The sequence below is a fragment of the Cryptotermes secundus genome, unplaced genomic scaffold (genome assembly GCF_002891405.2).
Source record: "Cryptotermes secundus unplaced genomic scaffold, Csec_1.0 scaffold1061, whole genome shotgun sequence".
Taxonomy (NCBI): Eukaryota; Metazoa; Arthropoda; class Insecta; order Blattodea; family Kalotermitidae; genus Cryptotermes; species Cryptotermes secundus.
Window position 1 is genome coordinate 62943 of NW_019727416.1, and position 17242 is coordinate 80184.

At 36.7% G+C, this 17242-nt stretch overlaps 1 protein-coding gene across 1 annotated transcript in view; it reads left to right on the forward strand.

Moving 5' to 3' along the window:
• Positions 1-16741, forward strand: part of LOC111864774 (synaptosomal-associated protein 25) — a 78883-nt gene extending 62142 nt beyond the window's left edge. The window contains exons 4-7 of the mRNA XM_023852283.2: positions 3385-3502; positions 4026-4154; positions 9204-9348; positions 14189-16741. Coding sequence (XP_023708051.1) covers positions 3385-3502; positions 4026-4154; positions 9204-9348; positions 14189-14251 — 455 coding nt within the window. The 3' untranslated portion in view covers positions 14252-16741. The remainder of the gene's footprint in view (positions 1-3384; positions 3503-4025; positions 4155-9203; positions 9349-14188) is intronic.
• Positions 16742-17242: the final 501 nt, after the last annotated feature.

The following is a 17242-nucleotide window of genomic DNA, read 5'->3' on the forward strand; positions in this document are numbered from 1 at the left end:
AAAAATGTGTGTGGGGGGGGGGGGGAGATTGGGAAAATCCCAACCGTTGATGGAAGCAGGATATGAACCAGCAGAAAGTGAATGCATGGTTTCATACCGGAAACATAACATTGTCATGTAGTGCATTGTGGGTTCAAGAGGCTGTTGAGCACAAGAAGAGCTTTAACAGAGCATTATGCAGTGATATACACTTTGAAAACACAGGAAATTTGAATACCATCCATACAGGTTAACATTGTGAATGCATAGTGGTCAGTTCTGTACGGGAATCATTGGAGCAAATTTAGTGACTTCACTGTGATGGTTATCATATGAGATGCAGGTACCATGCAGTACATATCAACATAGTATGGATAGCACTGAAAATATGTCTATATTACTTCAAATGTCTATGTGCATGTGACACCATTATGTTTCATGTATGGAATCATAAACTTTGCCTTCTATTGGAACGTCATTGTTATCTTTGTCTCTGTGTTACCTTAAAAGCCCAGATTTTTGTAAGATCTAGGGTTTATGCTGAAGCTAGGATTTGCAAAACAAATTTAACTTGTCTCATTTTGGTCCGTCACAGTATTAATTACAGAGTAAATAATGAAAAGTTCAGTCCAGTGTGACTGGACCAAACTTTTCATTAGCTACTTTGCAAAACAATGTTGGTAACAGCCAAAAAAAGCAATGGTTCATGTGTTATTTCGGGGTTTTACCATTCACTGTTGGTAAAATCTCACATTCTATGAGAAGATGGTAAGAAAATTCTTTTTTACTGTTAAGGAAGCTTAAAAATTATGGAGTACAAAAATATAAAGGCAAAATACAGAGAAGGGTATAAATTTAGTAACTTGCACATCAAAACATTTTAGTTATCTCTAGTTAATTCATTGATTATTGGACAAAATTTTGGCAGCTTTCAATTCACTTAAACATTTAGCATGCTTTTCTTTAGTTAAACATAAATGTTTGTCTCCTTTTTTTAACTTGATGCTTGTCCAAAAACTTTATAGCATCTCTCAGTAACTCATGTGATATCAATTTCAGTGAGATTTAAAAGAATGGTCTTAACACATCAGTAAAATAGAACAGCATGATGCAACGCAAAACCTCGTGAAACTGCACTAACGTATGTACTGAAGGCAGCTTCTACAGTTGGAGGTGCCTTGAACACAGCATGCACATTCAGGACAGATCAAAGTATCTGACTTTTGCTACCTGCTTATGGTAAATCGAACATTTACCAAGACCAAATGGTAAAACCCTGAAATAAGATGCGAATAGTTGCTTTTTCAGGCCTTTACCAACAATGTTTACAAAGCCTAGGTCCAACTAATGAATCGTAGATTTTTCTGAAATTTAGGCTTTTATGGTAACATATGCATTGACCAAAGCTCCCTGCTTTCTGTTTTTCCAAACCCTTTCTACTGGTTTTTCCTCAATAAAATATCTTTCTTTGGATATATAACTTTGAGGTACCTGTATTTTTTCTGTTGGCAAGACCGTTACTGGAGTGATTGAGTATTAATATGATAAATAGGTTGGCATTACACATACCTCCTTCTGTGAGAACTCTTCTATTACCATTAGGTTCTCTCAGTGATGAGTGTTAAGCATGCTGTTTTTTGGGCTGGGGGGGGGGATATGATGCCGATAGAAGTTNTTTACCACCATTTTATAGGTGCATACTTTAGGGTCAAAGAGTAAGCTGAAGAAGCAAGTAACAAGGTAGACTTGAAAGCATTCTGACGATGGTGTATACTGTACTTCTTTTGGCTTATTTTGGACTTACCCATCGTCGGTATGTAAAAGACAAAAAACCACGACGTTTTGGAGACTGGATCTGTCTCCGTCTTCAGGTGGATAGGGAAGGATAAACCTACTCAGTTGGGCCCCTTAGAAAGAGCTAGCTATCCCTATCTACCTGAAGATGGAGACAGATCCAGTCTCCGAAACGTCGTGGTTTTTTGTATTTTTGCCTTTTACATACCAGACAATGGGTGAAGTCCAAAAGAAGTAAAGTAACAAGGTCTCTTGCTTCCTGCTTTGCTTACTCTTCAGCTCTGAAGATGCTCAAAACTAGTATGGAACATTGATCTGTGAGACTGTTTTAGAATGTGAGGTCAGGATCATATTTAAATATATTAAAATTGTTTGTACATTGTCTGAAATGTCATAATAAGGTTTTTTCTGAAAAGATTATGATTGAAGAAAGCAGTCTGATAATATATGAACCAGCTGCTATGTTAACAGCACAGTGATTTGTGAAGCTGTGTATTAAAACATGGTTTATGTTGAACAGTTTTTGGAAACATCAAGACTGAAAATGAAGATGTATATGTGTTACTGGGTGATGGTCCTAAGTAATTCCCAAAAATAGGGTTCTTTTAAATCACCAGCTGTCCATCTCAAAAATATAAAGATTTGCTCCTGATTCCATTGCTTTCTGTGATGTTGGGGCAGGAATATTGAAAGCAACATCTCAGCATCTGTCAAAACTCTGCACAAAATTTTAAATTTGAACTTTAATGAAAAAACTTTGGCTTAAGAGTTGAACAGACGTATGAATTCAAGTTGTTGTTATTCTCGGTGACTGTATGAAAGGAGGAGCCTAATCTATTGCTGTAGCATCCTCACCTATATTGAGGCCACATTGAATAAAATTGGTGATACCTCCTGGTCCGGTTAACCAACATCAGAACTACTACAGAGAAAACCACGTATTCATAAGAATTTGCAATTTCCTGCAATTAAATGAAAAGAATTAAATCCATATCATGAATGGTGAGAGATAGTATAATTTTCAGTACATTGAGGATGTTCCCAATTTCTCCTATCATGACCTTCATTCAGCATTCTAACCAGGTAATGGTCTTTTGGTATGTTGTACTGCATACTTTGATGGATGGGTAGAAATGTTTCAGGGGAGCTAGCTGCCTCCAGTTTCATTATAAAATAGTGATTCATGATACCCACCTTCTTCATCTTGTTAATCAGATCTCAGTGCAGGGAAAATTGTCCTCCTTTCTGAAACATATATATAAACTTATTACACAATAAATGCAAATTGTTTTCAAGTTTTTTTACTTGATGTTATTCATGTTCAGAGAAGCTTCTGCTGTCAACAGGTTATTGCTTTGAAACATGAGAACATCAACTGGAGGTGCAAAATAAGACCACCACCAAGTTGTTCTACTTAATGTTACACTTCCACTGTAAACCTTTAATGGAAAGTACAGTAACTTGCCAGTAGCATAAGGTAGTTTTGTTTTGAATTATAGTGCCAACAACTGAAAATTCGAACTATAATGCCATACAATAGGTCCAGCCAGAAAGTGTGTTGAATCTTATTCTGATGGCATGATAACAAAATTGCCAATTGCCTGTCCCCAGAGCAATTGGACCGAATTGAAGAAGGGATGGACCAAATCAATGCTGACATGCGAGAAGCAGAAAAGAACCTCACTGGCATGGAAAAATGCTGCGGATTGTGTGTACTGCCTTGCAACAAGTAAGTCACTCTCAGCATGCCACACAGGCTATTCTGCTAGGTTTGTTTCATACAAACATCGCTTTAGAAAGGAAGTCAACTTTAAACTGCTACATAGATATAATAACCCTCACTGTGCAGTGATTTGATTTGCTGCAGAACTGCAAGTCACTTATCTACGAGTACTGAATTACCATTTATTTATTATATGTCCTGTTAATAGTATGCATTGAAAAACTTCATTTACCTTATTTTCCAAAGTCTCATTTCTAAACACTTAACACACTTCATTAAACAAAATTTTTAAAACTCTACAATTTATATATATAGGAGTACTCTTGTTCAGTCATTTATAAACAGAACATTTAGTCTGTATAATCTAATTGACATGCTGAAACAGCATGAAGTTTTTGTATTTTTTTTCAGGAGAAAAAAGACACCATGAGACACACATGAACCCAGCAGAGCTGTTACTGAAACTTTTTCTGTTGCAGTGAGTTCAGATAGTGGGAAAACAATACTGCACCAAGTGCTTTATGTTTAGGTCAGCCTCATTCAAGGAGGATGAGGGCACATGGAAAGGGAATGATGATGGTAAGGTTGTTAACAATCAACCTCAGCGTGTGATGGATGACAGGAACGGACTGGGGCCCCAGGGAGGATACATTGCCAGGTTGGTGATGTGGTGTTGTCTTTTCGCCCAAACTTTGTTGCCAGAAATCTGATTCACCCATTAGATATATTTGTGTGCATATTGTTGATGTGATTCTCTCCATTTCATTCCAAAAGCAGAACGTTTTTTGGTCTTAGATCATGGACTTTTATTCACTAAGCTTTTGTAACAATATTTGTTTCTTAACTCATCATAATTCGTTTCCCTGTGATTATTCTGTGCAGGCTTTAGTTCTGTACAGCTAATACAGTAGGAACCAGTATAGCATAGTTAGTGTAGTGACTGGCTACGGTGTGGACGACTGAGGAGTCAGTCTTTGAGTCCTGGTAGGGTCAAGAATTTTCTCTCCTCCATGTCGTCCAGACTGGCTCTGGGATCAACCCAACCTCCTGTCCAATGGGTACCAAGGGCTCTTTCCTTAGGGGCACAATGTCCAGAGCGTGAAGCTGACTGCTCACCTCCAACTAGTGCCGAGGTCAAGAAAATGTAAATTTATACATCCACTCCCCTGTATGCCTTCATGGTGTAGTTCTTAATTAGTTAAGCACAGGAACAACTTTACATTTTTTACTCTTAATAAAATATGGTACCAAACAATGACAGAAGAGACTCATAGATGAATGATTACAAATACTTCAATATGTTTCTTCTTGCATTGAGCATCCATGTAGAAAACTGAGAATCCACAGTTGGACTCAAAGAAGCAAAGGGATTTATATTAGGACCCTCTGCCAGAAGAATGAAGGACCTGTTCAAATTAAACAAATCAGTTAAGATGGGCGGTAGGATTACTTAGTGGACACTGCCACATAAAAGGACACCTTTCCAAACTGGGACTGACAGATGACCCAACCTGTGAAAGGTGCCTACAAGAAGATCAGTCAGCCACACATTTCCTATGTGACTGTGAGGCCATAGCTTGTTTAAGATATCGCCACCTGGTCAGTTCTTCATGGAACCAAGTGACCTTTATGACACCCCCATAAATAAAGTCCTATATTTCATTCGAAGTGTAGGATTAATAAAGGGTTAATCCAAAGGGGAAGCACAAGAGATCACTGAAGGTCGCAGTGTGAGGGCCGGATTTTATGGCCCACCCCTTACACACATACAACCATGCAGGAAGCAGCATTAAAAATGGGGTCAGTAGTGGTTTATCTAATGACTGAAATTTGTGCAAGTTGTTGCCTGACAGGTTAACTCTATGCCCTGACAGCCTGAGGATGCACTGCACTGCAATTAGACAATGACTCTCATACATGTTACTGGATAACAGATTATTTGAATAGTCATTGTGGAAGTGATGAAAGGTTCATGTTCCATTTTGTTGTGTTTTTTATGTTGTTAGTAGAGTAAAGGAAGTTTTTCATTGTAGTAAAATTAATGTTGGTATCCTTCCCTCCTTGCCACTGTGCTTTCTCTGTACACATTGCTTGCTCATCTGTTCTATACATTTTAGTGTACTGAAATTTCACAAAGTAAATATACATTATATGTAAATTCTACATTTATGTACCAGAAATGTTTTGTATCTCTCAGTGGTTTGTTAAAATATAAATTCTTTGCAACATAATTCATTTAATCATCCATTGTGATTGTTAATTTTTACTATTATGGTATATGAATCTTGGCCCTATCATTACTTAAGTTAGATTGACAGATGAGTTTGTAATGATTCATGGTGATCATGGAAATTGTGAATTTTATCACTTATGATACTGTTCTCTCAGAATTTGCAGTGTGTATTTTTGGTAGAAGACTTGTAATTATCTGTGTTTACTAGTGATATTTGAGTACTGGGTTTTGTTTTCAAAGGGTAAGACTTCCGAATGTACAGTAAAGCTGCGGTCTCTAGTTTTCCTCTCTAATATGACAACCTGAGAGTCTGTCAGCATATGTTGAAAGTGGTGCGCATGGGTATTCATTTTGAGCACAGCTTTTGGTATTTATTGGAATCAGCATGGAAGGCCTGATGTGCAGTTGAGGTCAGATATAACTTTGTTTTGGACCCATTATATGTATACAGTGGCCGTCTTGTAGTGCACTCAATTTCACCTGTTACTTCACGACATGTTTCGGCAACATAGTGCCATCATCAGGTGCCCTAAGTACGTTAATCTATCGCATTGCTTGCCCTCATATGTCTTCACACTCACAGCTAAGAAGGGAACACACATCACAAGACACGGTTTACACAGAAAATAAGAAAAACGACCCCCATAGTGGAAGAACCACATGCAAGTTTTAATTAAGACACATAAGATGAATAATCTTAACAAGTTTTAGTGTGTGTAAATTTATTATAGTTTACAAATACGCACTTTTTAAATACTTTTTAAATGGTGTTGTGAAGACATATGAGGGCAAGCAATGCGATAGATTAACGTAATTAGGGCACCTGATGATGGCACTATGTTGCCGAAACATGTCGTGAAGTAACAGGTGAAATTGAGTGCACTACAAGACGGCCACTGTATACATATAATGGGTCCAAAACAAAGTTATATCTGACCTCAACTGCACATNCAACATTTGTTTTGGACATTTTAAATCATGTGGAATATGTATTTAATCTTTTCTACAAATTTGTACAGTTTGTTCTTTGCATATGAGCAATTCAGGCTGTGGTGGAATTTTTAATTTATGAAGCTTATACAACGAGTATTACTAAATTATCACTGCTTCTGGCTATTGGAAGCTGTATCAGCGGCCTTCAGGGTAGTGCAGAACTGGTCACTTAGTAAAGCACAATACGATATCTGGCTTCAAATATATGCAGTGCATGGGTCTGAGTTTGAGTGCATTCTGTCTAAAATACATATTTTGCAGTGTTAGGAAGTAAAGAGAGATGAAACACTAGTACCAGAAGGATAAAGTAAATACATGTTTGAATTTTCAGTGAAAGAATTGTCTCTATATAGCTCCGCTTCCAGAAAATGTCAGATTTATAGTGCAGTCCAACTTTTGTTCATACCATCTCAGGAAGGGACTTACTAAGAAGGTGCGCTCAAGTAACTGCTTATGTTGGCTGTCATGTACATTTCTAATTAAATTCAGACTGATATTGTCAAAACAATGGCAAAACAGTAATGAGAAGAAGATCTGTAACTAGTATGAATATTTCATAAAAATGATGTAACACTATGAAAATTATGTAATATGATACTTCTGACATTATATACGCATCTCTAATACTTATTTCTCCTTACCCATACTGTCCATTTCATACATTTCTCAGAAATAAAAAATATAGTTTAGAGTTCTGTTTCATTTGCAAGTTATGGAAAGAGAAGAATATACAATTTTCTTTAATTTGTTTTAATTTTAGTGAATTTAAGGGAATCTTTAGTATTGTCTTGCTGAAAATGGTTTGAACCAAAGAAGACTGTAATGCAGTAACATTTTTAAATAAGAACATAANTTGAATCTTTTGAGTGAATCAGTATTTTCTACTCTGTTCACACAGAGGTGGGTAAGAATGTTTGGGTGAATGGCGTGGCTAACAAGTGACGCCTTCCATCATGTTGTTTCTAATTCCCTGGATGCATCAGTTCTGTTATGTTGTATCTGTCACATCAGAGTGATTTACCATGTTTGTAAAGACAAAGACCCACCCAGACTCAATAGAGGAGGCTAACACCCACTAGATCAACTTCATGTGTCCTGGAAAAGTGCAGTAAAATTCTTGTTGACATACCTTTCTGAGAAATCCTAATTTTAACACACTTTTCTAAATGCTTTACATTGTCAATAAGAGAACTTAATTTGTTCAAACATCTTCAGGTTGCCACTGAAGAACATTGCAGTGATGCAACTTTCACTGGATCAGTAATTCTTAGATCCATTCAGATTTTAGACATGGACACTCATCAGCTTTTTGTTGTGCTAAATTTATTACAGGCAAGGATTTTATTTATACCCCGTTCTACTTACATTACAGATTTGTTGTATGTGTTTTTGTATCCAGCCAATACCTTGTTGATGACAGGGTTCCTCTACACTGAGTTCATATGTTGTTTGTTTAAGTAATGAGACTGACAGAATAACAGAACTCAGAAAGCTTAATTTAAAGTAAATTTGAGGTCGTTACAAAGCAGAGTAGTGACCATGTTGTGGGTTTTCCAGTCTAAGACCAGTCTCATATGTTTTAAAAAATTATTGTAAGGATTTCTTTCCATAACAGTAAATATTATGGCATGAACTACATGACACCTTACTCACTTCAGTGTAAGATACTTTTGTCTAATGTAAATTTAACAGTTTTGTTAAATGTCTTACACTGTTGTACTATCTGGTCTCTCAGAACCTTGTAAAGGAACTTATCTTCTGCAAAAAATAAAAATTACATTTGTTTAATCCAAATTTGTTGATCATAGTTACAGTTTAGCCAGGATATCTAATAAGACAAGTCTTACATTTAAAAAATTGTATGGGCTGTCACATACAGAATGTTATGTGTTATGCCGAGCAGGGGAAAATGGCTTTCCTCTTACAAAAGGGATTCTGCTACAAGTTAAGTTCTTCAGAGTTTGACATAATATTTATATCTTTGGTCTAGTAAATACAGGAGGTTGATCTATTACACTGTGGTCTCCTCGGCTGGAACAGTTTATATGGTTGTACAGAATATTGGATGATAGCTAGAAACATATATGTGACGTTGCTCAAGATTCTGTACAGTCAGCAAACACATCAAGATCCTTATCATTCTAAAAAAGAATTATATGTGCATATGTGATCTGAACTGCAGTTTCTGTAATTACAGGATCACACATGACTAATGACTTTGTTGGCATTTTCCTTTGTCTGAAAATGAGTGTTTAATGGATCCTGTTATTATGCATTGCATCTGCAAATCCAGTTCAAGGTCTCCCTTGCCTCTTCAAGTTCGTTAAGTCTTGTACGTTGCTACTTTTCTCCGACTGTCATGTTTACTGTCACATAAATATTGTCTTAAGAATGTGAGGAGGAAATTTGATATATTTCAGACAGCAGAAAATGCCCAAGAAAGTTTCTATTTGACCCATTGTCTACAATATTCAAATCTAGGATCACAAATGATGCTCGTGAAGATGAGATGGAAGAGAACATGGGACAGGTGAACACGATGATAGGCAACCTGCGCAACATGGCAATTGACATGGGTTCAGAATTGGAGAACCAGAACCGGCAGATCGACAGAATCAACCGCAAGGTACACAGCTGTATCCTTGTCATGCTCATGTGTCCTTGTTGTGGTATAGTTGGTACAGAGTGCAGATAACTGCAGAATTGTTGTTGTTCCTTTTTTCCAAGGTTTCAGAAAAGTAAAGTTCAGTGTTTCCTGAGCACTGATTTTGTTCTTTTGATTTTACCAGTCATTTTCTTGTGCCTTAATCACATGTCATAGGAGATGCATAGTTTTTTCCAGGTATTTATATTTTGCTACATCTTATACTTCAGAAGGGGACAGAGCTCTTTTGATTTTACTGCATTCTACTGTATTGTGAGGATAAAAGTGTTGACATTACATATTTACTGAAAATGCAATATTGTGTTCACACATTGCTGTCCAGGATTAATTTGGGGTTTAATGTAGGAAGTCTAATTTTCTCTGTGTTTAGGTTTTGTTCAGTATATTATGAAATCACTAAACCATTAGTTTACAGGGTTTCCTCGGGGTCTTCAATGACCATTCGTTGGTACTGATATTTTCAGTAGTATTTTATGTTTTATATAAGATATATTTCTGCACCTCTGTGGTAGCAATTCCCTAATATATGAAAATATGTTGTTTAGTGTAATTGGGTAATATCGTGTGCCATGTGTTTTCTCTGTGTGTCTGTCTGTATCCAATGTGATAAATGTAACATACTCTTATTTCTTCCCTGGAGAATCATCAGAAATGGACAGCCTTTTTTCCTGCCTCTTTATGTAATCAGTTTGAACTTTATGTGTAAGCATACGTTGCTTTGAAATATAATTTTGCACTTATTGTGTAATTACTTGTATGTTAATTGTTTTCATGTTTAAATTTATGAGTTGAATGTATTTCTGAAAATAGCCAACAAATTTATTTTAGTGCCAGTAGCCTGTGGACATAGATATATGTGTGGTGTACCCATAGCATATTAATCTGGTTTTTAAACTGATTTAGCAGAATACTGTATTACTTGAAACTCTTGTTTTTTGTCAAAGTTATAAACCAGACTTAAAAAGTATCCCCCTCCCCGTTTTGCCTTTTGTGATTAGCATACCTAAATTAGTCATTTCATTAACTAGTTACAAATTATGACACTACAGAAATACATAATCAGGTAAACATACCTCATGATTGTTGACCCTCCATAAGATGTTGTATTTCATGTATTTCTTCAAAAAATATATGGTAAGCAGTAAATTTCAGCTGCAGTTAGAATTTTTGTTTCATGAATTAACCTTTAATAATGATACTATTTGAGGGTCATTTTAGATGGGTAAAACTGATTACAGCTTCTCAAGAAAGTGTACTTTTATGAACGCCATATAAAAACTTTCTTCTGGCCACATCAACCCCATATCATTACGGCATTATTGTGAGTGGATTGTAACACCACGTAATTTGGTACAAGTCCACTGTTGTTTCTCCAAAATGTCACTCGACTACTACAAACTACATGGCATTACAACCCAGAAAATCATCCTCTTCATAGTCACTTCTCTTAGAACCCCCAATCCAACACGGTATGGATTCTGATACCAGGGACCATATACAGGTGTCCCAAGTGTTTGGTGCCATACTTCAGGAGTGTACTGAGGGTTCCCCATAGAACAACTTTGAAATCGGAACCCATGTCCGCAAACGTAAAATAGCAACGCTAGGGCGGCATTTAATATCATTTTGGCGCCTCAATGTCAAAGAGCATGCACAGGCATATTACCCCCTCCAAACTCTTAAGATACACCTGCTAGAGTAGATGCTGGAATTGGCGCCCTCCATTTTCAATGCATGCGTTACATCGATGAAAGAAACTTTGGTGCCCCTTTCAAATATTCCAGGTGTCTCACGAATCACGTCACATGCAGCAAGTATTCTGGCCACAGCTCTAATTCATTATCCACAGGCGTGTCACATGGCCCCAGACGAAATAGTCCAGAGTTGTCAATTCTGGGTATCGGGGTGGTCAAGGCACTGGGCCTCCTGTTCCTATCCAACGATCATGAAAAGCAGCATCCTGGTAGTCTTGTGATACAATGCTGAAGTGTGCCAGTGCTCCATCATGCTGTATCAACATTTGCCTTCGCACAATCAGTGGCATGTCTTCTAGCAAAGTTGGAAGGATATGTTCCAGGAACACCCTGTAAAAGGGCCTATTGAGTCGTGGTGGTGGGAGGAAAGGCCCAATCAAGTGATCTCCAATGATGCCTGCCCAGACATTGACAGAAAATTGCTCCTGGTGGTAACCAACTACAGTAACGTTGGGGTTTTTGTCAGCCCAAACGTGGCTGCTTCGACAATTGAACCAGTCATCCCTTGTAAACTGCGCTTCTTCTGTGAATAACACGTGATTCAGGAAGTTGGACTGACGTAAACACTGGTTCAGTATCAACTGAAAAAATTGAACTCGTGTTATGAAGTCAGCTGGACCTACATCATGTACTCACGTTGGATGATACGGATAAAGCTGTTGGTCGTGCAGGATCCTCCAAACACTTGATTTTGATGTCCCCACATTCTAGGCAATTGCACGAGTGCTGGTGGATGGCTGTTCCTCTATGCAATGTAGTTCGACATTGAGGTGCCAAGTTTAAACAAAATGATTTTAAATGCCGCCCTAGCGCTGCAATTTTAAATTTGCGGACATGGGTTCCTATTCCAAGGTTATTCTATAGGGAACCCTCAGTACGCTCCTGAAGTATGGCACCAGACTCCTGGGACACTCTGTATAGTCTTCAAGAACCCTAACTGAGGCAAGATGTATTGTATAACATTCTTTGAGTTTCATATAGCCAGAAAGGTAGATTAATTAAGACATGTTTATAACTTGTTAGATGAATTTAATTTTGGTACATACCACTTGAGGCCACTGTGTCAGTATCAACCAAAGAATAAAATATCCCAGGGATGTCATACAAGATGGGGCATTATATTCCTTGTAATTGGAACAGAACAAAAGCTTAATTTATGATGATAATCACTAACTCGTGGAGCTGAGCCCTTCTTGAGAAGCCACCAATTGTGCAGCAACTCAAAAACTTCCCACCACTTTATGGAACCCAAAAGTTCATTTCCGTGTTCACAAGAGCCCTCCACTGGCCCTTATCCTGAGCTGGATCAATCCAATTTATACCATCCCATACTATCTAAGAGCCATTTTAATATTTTTCACCCACCTATGTCTTGGTCTTCATAATGGTCTCTTTCCTTCTGGCTTTCCCACTAATATCCTATATGCATTCCTCTTATCCTCCATTCATGCTACGTGCTCTGCCAATCTCATCCCTCATCACTTGATCATTCTAATTGTACTTGACGGGTACAAGTTATGAAGCTCCTCATTATGCAGTTTTCTGCAACCTCCCGTCACTTGGGCCAAATATTCTCCTCAGCACCTTGTTCTCAAATACCCTCAGTCTTTGTTCCTCCCATTATTTCAGAGATTAAGTTTCACACCCATACAGAACCACAGGCAATATTTGTGTCTTTAGACAACAGATGAGAAGACAAAAGGTTCTAGACTGAATGGTAGCAAGCATTACCCGAATTCAGTCTCCTCTTAATTTCCTCCTGAATCAGGTTTTGATCTGTTATAGTCATTCCCAAATATCTGAACTGTGCCAAATTTATGATGGTGATTAAGATATTAAATATAGATGTTGTTATGATGTACAGTTCTCATTTGAAACTTCTTTTTGGTATGGTGACTATTTAACAAAATATAATGAAAAATAATTTTTGACACTACACAGGATGAAACTGATAGTGTTTTGCAACAAAAGATTTGTGTGTACATTAGATGAACATCGAGGTCAATGAAATATGTAGAAATAGCATGGAATGCATTTGTAAAGCATGTGTGTAGTCATTTTCATCAGTGACATTGCCATCATGGCGTATCTTATGACAAATGTGCACCATTTTTATCCGCCCATAAACACTTCTCTCGTCTCTGTGTATACCCTTTCCTTATTCTCTTTGTATTTGTTCCTTCACTTAGCATCTCATCTTATTCCTTGGTCTCCCCAATGCTTATATAGTCACCATCTCCTTTCTTTTCTATCTCTGTAAGGAAGCTGATTGTTGTTCATCCATAACACAAATCTGCATCAATAGATGTCACATTGAAACTCACACATCTGTACTAGTAAATTAACTGAAACTACAATCTTTTCCAATTTTCCATGTCTACGCTAGCAGTTTTTAATTATTCATAAATGAGGAATATGTAGTCTAGGTACAGCTGAAAGAAGCATTAAGATTGCTGTGAAGATCATGTAGACTGGATAAGTAGAATTGGAAGTAAAAATAATTCTAACAAATTTGCTTCATTTATATTCTGTTCTATATGTTTATCTCATATTGACATTTCTTTTCAAGAAAACAGATATAACTTTCACCTAGAGTATTTATTCCAACTTATCATGTAGTAGTTTCATTCATCACCTCTAGTGCATGTACACACAGGTTTGTGTGGGATTATGTTCTTCTAGGATATGATTCTGTGTAATTTTCTGCCAAATTACATGTCGCCATATGCCAGAAAGCTGTAATCCTAATATGCAGCTTTTCTTGTTTAACCTTTCTCGCAGCATATTCAGTTGCAGGTATCTATAATCCCTAATCATTCTTTACTGCAGGCGAGATTTCAAGTTAAGGGAAAGCTGTTAGTATTAAGCACTTTAATGTACCAAAGCACATTACCCATGTGATCACCCATTGCTTTACTTCTTGTCAAATTACACGTACATTGTGTTGTGTCACCTTGTTTTGTAGCAGTATTTTTGTTCAGTTTTTTGTTAATGTATGATGGTGTAGAAATTGATGCTTTGTGTTTGTTGTGTGGTTTGCCGTGCAGGGGGAGTCGAACGAGACAAGGATAGCAGTTGCCAACCAGCGAGCCCACGACCTGTTGAAGTAATCAGTAAACGTGTTGGGCGGGAGAGTGGGCAGAGGGTTCCATGCAGTGATGTGACAGAAGTGCTTATTATTAACTTTATTACCAGTATTTGTAAAATAGAACATGTGAAGTTGTCATGCATAGCACCATTGTTCGTTGCTTTCTCAAACGCCTAAACAAGGCCACTTCCTCAGTTGTCTAGTTAATAGTGGATATATTTAAGTTCCTTTAAACATAATACAATTGTGCTGAAAATTCAGCGTGAAGAAAAACGTATTGTAACAAATGTTAGGGAAGTGGCTTCTGACATCCCTTTCTGATTAAGAGTCATTTGTAGTAGAAATATGAAGATATGGGATTTGAATGAATGCTATTACCACTTGATGAGAATCTCATGCTATTAGAATTAGCACCAGTGATTCTGACCGGCAGTAGAAAAACAAGGTATATTATATGTATATTTTCTGATCTGTTGAGTGTTATTACTGGAAGTGGCTTTGATTTAGGTTCATGTTAATTGTTTTATGTTGGTAAATTTGTCTGTACTAAGTCCACTCGTATTGCTTGCTTTTGTATTCCTCTTATTGAGATTTTTCATATGAAATATATATGTCTGATCTTGTGTATATGCTGCATAGGAAATGTCAAATGAACAGCGGATAAGGGATGCCAACCAACGTGTCCATAGAATCTACAAGTCATAGATGAAATAAACAAGCAGCCAGGGTGGGGGACAGCCTGGATACCATCTGACTGGACCAGACTGCTTGGAAGTCAAAACAATGGCGATAGGGACATGGAATACACACACACAGTGAACTGTCTGCTGCAAAGATGGTGTTATGAGTTGTGGCATTAGCCCTTTATTGTTTGCATTCAAATATTTATTAACTTTACATAGTTTAGAAATGTTTATGGTATTATGGAAAAATTTCAACTAATTTTTATTTGTGTAATACCAAATTAACCTTCAGTTTTGTATGTGTAAACATCAGTATGCAAATTATAAGGTAAGTAAAGTGTTCAGTGTCTCCTTCACTAGGGTATTAAACTTCCTATTCAGCACAAAATGCTTGAGAAAGTGACTTTTCAAGTATGTACTTATGTGTTACAGCATAGTAATTTACCTCTTGTAGACTTATTGTTACTGTGGATGAAAAATGTGCAGGTTGTTGGCAAAAGTATTTTATTTATATTGTTCGTTATTTATTCTCTCTTCAAGAACTTCATTGTAAGGGAAACTCCAAGAAGTTTCATGTTTCAACCTTAATAACTCTTTGTCTGCTGATAAACTAACTTGTACAAAGTAGGGGAGATTGTTGTTTCATGTACCATACTCTGTTGTATTTGATAGGAAGCTACTGGACCATGAAATCGTTAATGGCAAGATGAATTTTGGTAACTTATATATGCCAACATATGTGTGTGTATATTATATTTTTTTTGTATATATTGAAAAAGTAGTGTGGCAGTTTGTTCGGATTCAGTTATATAAAATTTTCTCTTGCAATGTGCATAGAATTATTAAACTTGGTTTAACAAGTTTAAGCTGTGTTTTACAATTTTCTTCCTGTTACCATTACAAGTAATTCAGGGTTTCTGCTTATGTAGATACCATCTTCAATTTTAAACTCAAAAATGTGATACAGAGCAAGAGATTATGTGTTATGTACTCGTATTGTGTTGTGTGAATAGAGTAAGAATTTCATTCAGAACAAATATTCAGTAATGTAATTTGTGTAATTGTAATTGTATAGCTATCAGAATCATACTCAAGTCTTCAGGCGCTGATCCCAGAATGGGTCCTATTCTGGGCAGAATACTGGGCAGAAGAAGTCTCGGGTCTATAATAACTAGCATGCCAGTAATGTATGTAGGCATGGTGATGTGCTGTGACTTTAAAATTTCTTTCCAATACCACACATGCCTTTGTTATTTATTGTTTGTAGATTTTATAGCTAATGCAAAGATAATGAAAGCTATGTTGCATATACACTATATTTTAGTAGAAACCCTGTATTGCTGTATTGTTAACATTGGTAAATGACGATTTTCTAAGTAGTTGTATTACTGTTAGGGGATTGTGATGTATTTTATATGACATACAGTAAGGAAGGAATGTATAGACTATTTGTGTCATGATTCTGCTCTTCTATATACAGTAAGCTCCTCATTATCTTGCATATATGGGGAATGGAGTTGGTCAGTTATATGAATCTACAGGGTGCAGAAAAGGCTGCAAAAAAAAAACAATAAGAAGTGAAAACATTACGTTTTCACTTTAGTTCTTGCATGAGAGTCGTCCTAGGTGTTACTGTGGGTTGAAGGATGAAAGATTTTAGACACATACTGCAACATGATCAAAAATTCATGTAGCTTCTATTGTAATGGCATCTTTGAGTGGAAGGATGACAGGTAGAACTGCAGCATGACAGATGAACATAAGAGCATTGCAAATTTGTTTCTGAAAAACTTCATAAACATGGTAAGTTTTCTTTGAAAATTTTTCTAGTTGAATGAGAGTTCCAGGTGCTTGGATACCAGATAACTGGGAGTTTACTGCATGAATGTTGTTATACAGTCAGTACTGAGTGAAGAGATTGAATGTCACAATAATAAGCAACTGAGAATTTCTCTTTGACTGCAGAATACATTGATTGATGAAGGAAGTCCACTACTTATATAAACTTGTCCTCAATTCAGTGCTAGGAAGAACGCTGTACCAGTATGGACTGGATGGTTTAAAGCATGTCAGAAAATGTGTATGGCCCCTCCTCTGAAAATAAATCCTGTTTGTGTGATTTGAATATCAAAATGTGTACACTAGTTATAAATCACTATACTGGCCATAATTGGATGCAGTTGAAATTGTAATCGGCCAATTTTTAGATTGGTGGTTAGCAAGTGAGTAATGCAACATATTCAGCAGAATTCTCAAAGTTATAACTTCATTCATTATAAATTTTTATAATGAACATATTTTTCTGTGATGGTCTCATACCTATACTTATT